This window comes from Antechinus flavipes, chromosome 2, assembly GCF_016432865.1.
Source record: "Antechinus flavipes isolate AdamAnt ecotype Samford, QLD, Australia chromosome 2, AdamAnt_v2, whole genome shotgun sequence".
Taxonomy (NCBI): domain Eukaryota; kingdom Metazoa; phylum Chordata; class Mammalia; order Dasyuromorphia; family Dasyuridae; genus Antechinus; species Antechinus flavipes.
In genome coordinates, this window is record NC_067399.1 from 293649256 (window position 1) to 293660048 (window position 10793).

The 10793-nt window shown below is 36.9% G+C and overlaps 1 protein-coding gene across 2 annotated transcripts in view; it reads left to right on the plus strand.

Annotated features, from left to right (window-relative positions):
• SLC24A4 (solute carrier family 24 member 4) overlaps positions 1 to 10047 on the plus strand; it is a 248904-nt gene extending 238857 nt beyond the window's left edge. For both annotated transcript variants that reach the window (XM_051977362.1, XM_051977363.1), the window contains exon 17: positions 741 to 10047. In XM_051977362.1, the coding sequence (XP_051833322.1) occupies positions 741 to 893 (153 nt within the window). In that variant the 3' untranslated portion in view covers positions 894 to 10047. The remainder of the gene's footprint in view (positions 1 to 740) is intronic.
• The last annotated feature ends 746 nt before the right edge of the window (positions 10048 to 10793 follow it).

The following is a 10793-nucleotide window of genomic DNA, read 5'->3' on the forward strand; positions in this document are numbered from 1 at the left end:
TATCTCGGAGTCCGATTCTTTTTGTACAGCAAAATAATGATTTGGTCATGTATACTTATTGTATATCTAATTTATACTTTAATATATTTAACATCTACTGGTCATCCTGCCATCTAGGGGAGGGAGTGGGGAGGAGAGGAAAAATTGGAACAAAAGGTTTGGCAATTGTCAGTACTGTAAAATTACCCATACATATAACTTGTAAATAAAAAGCTATTAATAAAAATAAAAATAAAAGGCAACTAAAAAAAAAAATATGAATGATGCTAGAAGGCCTTAGGAAGCTAAGGCAGTCACCTGGGTAGTTAGTAGTACTCAGTCCTGCACTATGTTGGTGATAGTTTAGTTATTAGAATACTTGATGAAATTGGGAAAAAATCAGAGGCCAAAAAAAAGCAGGAGTTAAAACAACAGGAAAAGTAAGAGAAAAGTGTGGCTCCCTGGAGCAAAGCATGAGCATCCTTTATATTAGGACAGGGTGTAAAAAGCAGTGGAGGTCAAGAAAGCCCATTACACATGGATATTGGAACGTCACTGGTAAAATTTGAACTCCTTTCCTCAATTATCCAGTACCTTGGTTTGCTTAAGGAGATGTCACCTTTTAATGCTCATCATTGGAACGTGGTCCCCGAGTCCTTGGAGTTCTTGGACATTTTCCCTTTCGGTTGGAGTTTTCATTTGAAAAGACTCCTAGCCCTCGATTCTCTAAGAGACCTAACATCTCTTTTCTTTGCTTACAGGTGCTCGGTATCCATTTAAATAAATGGAGACTTGACAAGAAACTTGGCATCTATGTGTTGGTGCTGTATGCCATTTTCTTGTGCTTCTCAATAATGATAGAGTTTAACGTCTTTACTTTCGTCAACTTGCCAATGTGTCAAGAAGATGATTAAAGTAGAGCCAGTGCCCCTGGGAGGGAGGCCGAGCTGTCTTTGAGACCTTACGCAGAGGGCGTTTTACTTCTCTGAATTTCCATCCCAAAATATGAGCGTCTTTCCTCCATCACCAGCTAGCGGTCCACCCTTTCACTTGCTGGGAGGAGGAGCACAAGAGGACCTTCGGTGGGTTACAGGAACTCTCCTCTGTGGATTTTTTTTCTCAAGGTCACTAATAGGGAGAAAAAGGCCTAAAAGGAGTCTCCCAAAATTCTGAGCCACAGGGTCCAGGAGGGATAGTTAGGGTCTCCCTTTGGACACTACCGTGAGTGAGACTAGTGTGTTCCCCTTCTCTCCAATCTCTGTTACCCTCAGCACACAGCATTTGTCTTCCCCTGCCTTGCATTAATGCTTTTGGAAACAACGCGGTCCTCTAAGTCAGAATTCTCTTTGGCTGCATTCAAAGAACAAACGTTGCTCTCTAATTTAACTGCTGGCCTGGGAAGCCAAATTACGTGACACGGCATGCACTGTTGAAAACTTTTACTTCCCCTGGAAAGGCTTGATTTATGGAGGCCTGTGTCATCGGCGGGTTGGAGCGTTCGGCGATGACATTGAACACTTTATCACTTGTCTTGAAACCTTTGAAGAATACGCACAATTCTTACGGTGGAAGATGGAAAAGTGGCGACTGCCATCACCTCACATGATGCACTTGGAGCAGGATCTATGAAATATTAAAAAATAGCGCTCTGCAGATAATCCCAATTGAATATATCATACCACCTGAAAGGAACATGGTAGAAAACAAAAACAGTCACGCTTGTGGGAAAGCAAGCCTATATATAACATTTTCACTGGCACTAAAAATTTAAGCTAGAGATAGAGAAGACCATTAAAAGAAAAAAAAAAGAACAACTTAAAAATCAAATTGGGTGCTAACTCAGTAATACAATGGAAATTGTCACAAATAGCTTTAAAACGTGTTTCTTAACATAAACATACTCTATCTCTTCTATAGGATGGGTTGCAATATCAATTTCAGTTCATCATTGCATTGTTAACACTCTACTATTAAAGCTAGCCCATTTGTCAAAACATTTAGTTGTTGAGATGCTCCACCAGTTTATGATACATCTCCATGCTCTGTGAAGCAGTGCCACGAATTAGTGAAGAGTGACAAGATTAGCAATGTCCTGGCCCACAGATCCCTTCATCTGTGTAGGTAAAGGCAACTATTAAAACCATAATTTAAAGTTCCAAGTTACTTAAACCTCATGGTATATTTTATGTAAGATGCCAGAGATGGTTCATCAATTCAAAATAGATTCAACAGTATAGTTGACTTTTTTTTAAAACTGCTATGTAGCTCTGAAATAGATATTTAAAGATTTATTAAAATAAACCATTCAAGCTTTCTTGAAAAAGCACAATTAATTTTTTACATAGATTTTTTTTATTTTTTTAATGTTTATATAGCAGAGGTCTATATAAGATTACTAAATGTTTGATGCATTTTTAATATCTGAATATTTTGCACTTACCAGTAATAAGAGCTACCCGTGATCATTTCAAGAAAATCCTATTTTAAAAGCCCATAAGAAAACAGCCCTCAGTGAGAAAAAGAGTTAGTTTATGTCAAATAGGGAATTCCTGAAGACGTGCCCTCATCTATATATTATGCTTAAGGGTTTGGGGGGTTGGGAGTGGGATAGTTAAAAGCATGAGCACATTTTCCTGTGCCTCTTCTGAATTTGGTAGCCTGAATTTTCATAGGAAGAAGCATTCATGTGTTTCTCTCATTATTTCCGTTTAGCATGCATGGGTCTAAGAAGGGAGTGACTGATGCATTCATTATCCCATTCTCCCTTCTGATTCTAAAACAGTATTAGTAGTTGTACCAAGTAGAGGCTTTTAAGAGGGATGGTATCTAGATACTGGACTATCCAGTTCATTAGTGAACCAGAGGGTTTTGTAAATAAATAAGCATATAGGGAGTTGAGGATCCCTTCCCTGTGGTGAATGATAAAAACAGACGAGTTTTCTCAAAATAGAGAAAAACTTGTATAATTTTAACTTACAGCGTGGTTCCTGTGGAAATAAATCTTTGTTTATTCAGGTTTAAGTCAAACTTCATCAAATACTTGAGTGCTCTATAGGTTCTCAAGGTCACATCCTACCATTGTTCCTCACTCAAAGAGCTTGCTGAGGATTGCAATTGATTGTTAGCAAAATGTCAGAATAAGACCCAAGCTGCATGGTCCCAGCCAAGAGGAACAGTCTGTTGATATAGGAAAAAAAAAAAAAATACCATTCTGGGGCAACATAAAGAATTCTGAATCTAGAATTAGCAAATCTGGGTTTTGCCACTAACTTGCTGTATGATCTTGAACAAATTATTTTTATTCTCTGGGTCTAAATTACCTCATCTACCGAATGAGAGTAGAACTAAAAAAATCTAATCTGCGTTGTAGAATCTATTTGTCACCCACCATCATCCAATTGCCGATTTACCTTTATGAGGAAATTCTAATTATAAACTTCCTCAGAAAATAAATTTGAGGTGGGTAGTTTTTTTTTTTTTTTTTTTTTAAGTAGTCTATTATCATGATTCTTTTAAGACTATAATTACAAGTACACTATGACTTCCAAGTAGAAAATAACAAATGTTTTTAATTTATGAAGTTCTTTTCTTTAGTTTCCTTCTGAATTCAGCGTGCCAATGGAACTCCCTTAAAGCCTATATATATTTGTTATATATGTGTATACATACACTTTAGGTAAAAATATTATTTTTAAACTGAAGCATAAATTAAGCACCAGAGCAATACATATCAAATGCAGATTTGAAAGAATTGTTTGAATAATTAGGGTTTCGTTTTTAAAACATGTTTTACCACAAACTTTCTTTTATTCCTGGAGCTGATTAGCACATGGAAATATATATATTCCATAAATAAGGAAAATGAAAGACATATAGATTTCTTGTCTTAAGGAAGAAGAATAGCTATTTTAACAATATAGAAGTTGCTTATAATATAACAATCTGGCTGTTCTGTCACCTCCATTGCGTGAAGGTATGGGACTGTTTAAGAAGTACTAAATTTGGAGTCACAAACATTTGGATGTCCAATCCTAGTTCTTCTATTTATGGCCTGAATCACTTTTACGTCTCTGGGTCCCAGTTTCCTGACCAGTAAAATCAGGAAGTTGGATTTGGTTAAGTGACCTCATAATTCTTTCCAGTACTAAAGGCTATAGACTGATTCAGGCTGTGTTCCCTGTTCTTGCTTTGGGGATTTAAGGGATGGTTTGGGTATCTGGCTTAGAGCTGAGTTCTGGACCAGTAGTGGTAGGCAAATTGTACATATTTTACCATTTTCTCCCTTGGTTGAGTTAGCACCCTCTCTATTTTCTGTTATCATGCTATAGTATGCAATCTTCCCAACGGAATGCCCAACCAATCTCAGGCTTGCCTTGTTAGCTTTCTTTATGAAATTTCCCCCTTCATCTTCTGTTTTGACTGAACTTGTTTGAGGTCTGGCATGGTATTATTTGCTCACACCCCTGCAGGCTGGGAGACTTGAGGCTGGTAGACCATGAGTTCAGGAGTTCCAATCGCAGTAGATTGAATCTCTTGGATGTCCGTACTACTTTGGGCATTAATTATTAAGGGGGGAAAGAGGGATCTTGGGCTCACCCAAGAAGGAAAAAAACATGAAGCTCCCATGCAGTGGAGAGTGAGCTCAGCCACTTCCAACCTGGACAAAGAGGAAAACCCAGCTTTTTATTTTGTTTTATTTTATTTTCTTAAAAGAAGAAGCACTAAAGCTGTTTAGTTAATTTGTGTTATTATCATTCATGTTTCCTCTTCTTTCTCTTTTTGTTGTTGCTGGACCTAGGGTAGCAAACAGGATATTAAGTAATCATTAAACAGCTCACTTGACCAAAAAGGGACATCTGTGGCACAGTGGCAATTTGTAGGTGGAGAGGACCTGGGTTCAAAGTCCAGCCTTACTAATTTCTTGCCACGTGTGTGACTTCAGATAAGCCATTCTAACTCTTACGCCCACAGTTTGTTCCTCTGTAAAATGAAGGAGTTCAAATAAATAGTTTTGAAAGTCCCCAGAATTGATGATTATAAGTTTGCCTTTCATTGCTAACTTCCTTGGTGATCATAATATGGAATTTACATCATTATCTACCTTGGTTGAGTTAGCACCCTCTCTGTTTTCTGTTATCGATCTATAGTATGCAATCTTCCCAACAGAATGCCCAACCAATCTCAGGCTTGCCTTGTTAGCTTTCTTTATGAAATTTCCCCCTTCATCTTCTGTTTTGACTGAACTTGTTTGAGGTCTGGGAGACTTGAAGCTGGTAGACCATGAGTTCAGGAGTCCGTACTAATTTGGGCATTAATTATTAAGGGGGGAAAGAGGGATCTTGGGCTCACCCAAGAAGGAAAAAAACATGAAGCTTGAAAAAGCATCATTAACTGGGAAAAAGGAATTCTACCAGAGATCGATCACTGTACTCTGGGAAGCCCAAATACCAGAAAGATTTAGGATCTCCAAATATAATTATTTCCTCTTTATGACAATTACGTATGATAATATGCAGGGCAGCAGGAAGAATGTCCGGTGCCGTCCCCTTACTCTCCAGAGCCTAGTTTCCTGGAGGAAAACATATTTCAGCTGTGGTAGGATTGAGAACCATTCACAGAGATTCTTCCTTCCTTTCTACTTATCTCTCTTCCCTGGAACTTGGTTCATCCCAAATAATGACTTTGGCAGTTGTAGAGTTATTTGAGTTCCAGAATCAGTGAACCCCAAAATACACACAAATGGCCTGAATAGTGAATGAATCTCCTTCCCCGTCCTAATTCAGCAGGGGGAGCCTGGCACCTTTAAGAATCTTTCTGAAATGAATCTACTTTTGTCCTGCCTGTGCCCTTCTGTAAATATGAAATGTATTTATTAATTAAATGCAACTTCAAGGTCTCCAGTCCCCCAATTTGAAACTTTTGCTCTATGAGGTAAACAAAAAAAAGCCCTTCTGCCTTTCTTAGAAGTTCAACTTTCTTGCTCCATGCTGATCTCTGTTCATTTCTTCATAGGTCCAGGGGATAAAAACAAAACTAAATACTGGAAAACATAAATGCATACATTTCCCCATTCCTAGGTTAACAGTATGATAACTAATGCAATTCAGGAAGCAGACACTTAGTGCTTATGTTAGGATTTAAAGAAGTATTGGGAGGAGTGAAGAGAATACTCGAGTTCAAATTCCAATTTACTAGCTATGTCATCTTGGGCAAATGATTGATCTCACTTTACTTCACTTTACTCACCTTTGAGGTGTAAATGTTGAACTAGATAAAAGCTTTTTTAAACTGGATCATGACCCCATATGTGGTCTCATAACTGAATGTGAGGGTCACAAAATTATAATTTAGTGTCAGTAAATGTTTGGTTTATATACCTATTTTATATATTTATATGCCCAGGGTTATATAAAAATTTATTGGGCAAAATTTTGAGAGGAAAAAAGTTTAAGAAACCCTGAGCTGGATAACTTGTAAATCTGGACCTTTGTGTTTTATAGGAACAGAAATCTCCTGGGATTCCAAACACCTTTCTTTATGGTACATCTGCCTAATATTCATGGATATATATAAAATCAGTAGGAAAAAAAATCTACAAACATTAATCCTTTAATCAGGGTAAAGTTTGCAGGTGTATTTCAGACCATTCATTAATGAATTCTGGAATGGAATTGAAATAACCAATTCCATGATAATTATACACCTATTGTTTAACATGCTATTCTGAGAACTATTTCATCAAAGTTCCTGGCTTAAGGAATTTAAGAATTCATGATTTATCCTGATGAATAGGATCCCATGGACTTAAAAATGGAGAGAATCTTATGGTATCAACAAGGAAACTGAGGTCTGAAGTCAGAAATGCTACAGCAAACATTCCAAACCCAAGTCCCTTGACTCAATCCAGTACTCACTCAACTGTAACTTGTATTTTCTGTTCTCCTTAGCCAACCATGCAAGTCCCTTCTGTGGAGAAACTTGGTTAACAGCTTCCTCAAAACTGTAACAAAGGTTCCTTCTAAAAAACCGCTAATTTTGAATACTCTTTTTCAAATGTCTATGACGCAGCCAGTACTAGAGTGAGAAGAGATAAGTTTACCCCCCATCCATTTCAGTTCTTGTACTTTTAGTGAAAACACTCTTAAGTAGCTTGTCAACAAATGTCCTTTGTTAATTAATAAGAATCATTTCTTTCTATTAAAAGTAAGCTTTCAAATTAGATAATGAAACATTAGTTTGCCATGTTTTCTTCTGTGAGGATCATTGGATAAAAGTTACATTCATTATACAGAGCCCTGATCTAACAAGAAATTTTGTTTCGGCTGTGATTAATTTGTTTTAAAAGATACTACAGGCTTGGATTTCAAGCCAAAGAATTTTGGTTCAAATCTTGACTCTTATTTGCCTATGTGGAGAGACTTTTCTCTCCAGGGTTCAGTTTTCTCATTCCTGAAATGAAAGAATGTTTTTATAGGGACATTTAAGAAAACTTCAGTACTTAAGGGAATCATGATTCCATCAATATGGGAAGTCACATAACTCTGGTTTTCCTAAATTGCTAGTCTGAGAAGTTCATACAGTGGTCTGTCATCTCCTTAATGAGCCTCCCAGAATTTAGCCAGACTGGCTCTTGAGTGACAGGAATGCAGTTAATTGCCAGCCCCAATCTCAAAGTCTTCCTCGATTAAGAGAACCTGCCAGAGCTAATATTCTGATGGTGTGGTCTTCAAGGTCATAGCCAGGGTCTACTTTCCTTAGAGGAACATGAGATCAATTTAGAAGTCTAATGGTCCTAACTCTCCACCCATTTTTCAGATGCTGAGAGTTTGAGATTTGCCCAAAATGATGTAAATATTAAGTAGCAGAATTGAATTCAAACACAAGCATTCTAATTCCGAATCCAACAATTTAGATAAAGACTTGGGTGAAGATTTAAAACAAAAATTTTTATTTTTAACTAAAAACTTTCTAGTTCTTGGCAATTTTGTTTTTAATGACATTACATTTCTTTCATTCCTTTCTTCATTGCTTATACCTCCACCATAAGCTTATAGCTATGGATTCTAACAGTATGCTCCTTCCAGCTTCTTGAAATGTTGTGTTTCTAAAGTATTCTGCTTATGTGTGACATTAATGTCCATCATAGGGTTCAGCTGAAGGACTGCCCAATCTGTACATCTTCCTCAGTTCCCTAGAGATTAGTGACTATGGGGCAAGAAATGCTTCAAGTCCCAACTGATTAACACAATGCTGGGAGGAAAACAAACTTTTAGGAAAATTTAAAATAAGTATTGTGCCCATGGGAAATTAAGGAACTCATCTGTTGGAATTAAAATTCTGGAATCATCTGCTCTTTATTCAGACTAATTCTTAAAATAACTATCAGTTTAATCTATAATAACTGTTTGCCAGAGTTCACACAAAGTTTCTTATTGTAATAGCTCCGTTGGCCAGGACTTTTAAAATGATGCATTAAGAAGATATATGACCCTAGAAAGTGCATTCAAAAAAGAAAAAAGAAAACATTGCAATTTGTTGCTGTGATTTTTTTTTCCTATTCAAACAAGATTTTACTGGGTTTTTCCTCTGTTCCTAAAGGAGATACCATTTCAATAATCCATAAAGACAGTCTATCTAGACCCTGATCCAAATCCCCATGTTGATGTGTTTTCTCTTATAGCAGGGAGGAACAAAGCCATCTACCATCCTGTGACCTTGAGATTCATTTTAATGTCATATCATAGATTTAAAGCTTGGAAAAAACCTTTAAAGGCATCTGCTCCAAACCCTTTTTACAGAGGAGGAAACAAGCCACAAGATAATGAGACTTGCTCAATAGTGAAAAAAGCAGGATTTGAATCCTCTGATTTCTATTAAAATCATGGGATTATTTATGTAATCTTAAGTAATTCACTTTATCTCTCTGAGTCTCAGTTTGTTCCTCTGTAAAACGACAGTTAGATGACCTCTTCTAATTCTAAATTACATGACCTTGTAAGTCAATGAAACTTTCCCACAATAGAAGGATCCTTAGAATGTACCTTTTATGTCCCCTTCTAGGAGTAAGGAGATTGCAATGTGATCGCAGTCCCCGGGGGCAGGTTAGCTCAAGAAAACTGCAGGACTGAACTTGGCTTGGGTGGGAGGAGGAGGACAGAAGGAGTTCCATTGAATGGGTCATTTCTTTTACACACTGTTTCAGAGATGCTGCTGGGCCTTCAGCGCAGAAGGCTAATGGTGGGGAAACCAGGGTAGATTTGCTTTTAAGTCTCCGAACAATTGCCATGGTGGAATAGTACCCAGCACTTTGGATTACAAATAAAAAGACTTTCAGTGACCTTAAAGATGGAGAGCTACCTTTCAGATGTGGCAACTCCCGGGTATTAGGAGCAGAACCCAAAGAAATAAGTTTGGCAAGTGTCAGATATTCAGGCACGCAGGGATCCTCATCCCACTCCAGTCCTAAGGGCTCAAGCAACAGGGCGCAGCTGTGTACCATAAATGGTCTGGTCCGAGTCTCTGCAGAAACCCACTGATTTACCAAGTGGCAATTATGTGGCATGGGATAATTTGGATTCCACTGAGTAACAAGGATGCAGCTCTTTTCAGGATGTGTTCATCATCAGGAAAGAACCCTTCATAAAAATGCAGTTTCTGAAGCCACCGTATACATCTTTTTTGTGGGGTTCATCCCAGGCCTTTCCATCTGACACGCTGGACTGGACTCAAGTGCAAGATCTCTTTAACAGGCAGGCAGAGGACAATGAGATGGGAAATGACATAAACGCATTATGTTATTTATTTTTTCAATGACTGTGACCTTCTGCACTGTGAGTACTCTGTGATATGGAGTCCCTAGTTTAAAAAGAAAAGCTGTCATTAAATCTGAATGAGTTAATGTTCTTGATTTTAAAAACTTGGCATGATTTTCTGATTATTTTTATTGTGAAGAAAAAAAAAGCATAGAATAAATATGAATTAAGCCTTTCTAAGACATCTAGCAATCAGTATTGTGATGCAATAGCTATTTCAAAATCTGTGCATTCTCAATAAAATGAATGAGCACAATTTGTGTTTTCTGCCTTGTGAGGGGGTGAACTTTCCATCACTGGAAGTCGTAAAGCAAATCCTGAATGACCACTTGTCAAAAAAAAAAAATACTAAATTCATGCTGCATGTCTGAGTTTTTAGATGATTTCTAAAGTTCCTTCCAGCTCTTGGATTTCATGTTTCTCTAACATACATTTTTTAGGTCAGATAAATATGGTTTTCTTTTTTTTTTATTAAAATGCAATGCATTTCTTTGGGGATCATGACTATTTGAAGCACAATTTCTTTTTTTATAGAGAAAAAACACTCCAAAAAAGTATGGAAGTTAGAGTATTTTAATAATAATAAAGCTGATCAAAATCCCAATGACTTAATTTTGTCAGAATGAGTGATTCCAAAACAACCATAAGTCATTCCTTCCTGATTGGGATTGTACTGATTGAGTTAGCAAAATCTCATTCATTCATTCCTTCAGCAGACACTTGTGAAGCAACTAATATATTTATTCAAGACACTCTGCCAAAATGCTGAAAGTACAGAAAATAAATAAGTTGGAAGAATGAAAGAATAAGATCACAGGATTAACAGCTGGAAGAAGTCTTAGAAAACATCTAGTCTAATCAATCCCTTCATTTTAGATAAGGAAAACTAATGAAAAGTTGGTTACTATCTTCAGGGGTTTTTTTGAGCCCTAAATCTGATTTTTTTTTTATTAAAGCTTTTTATTTTCAAAACATATGCATGTATAATTTTTCAACGTTGAA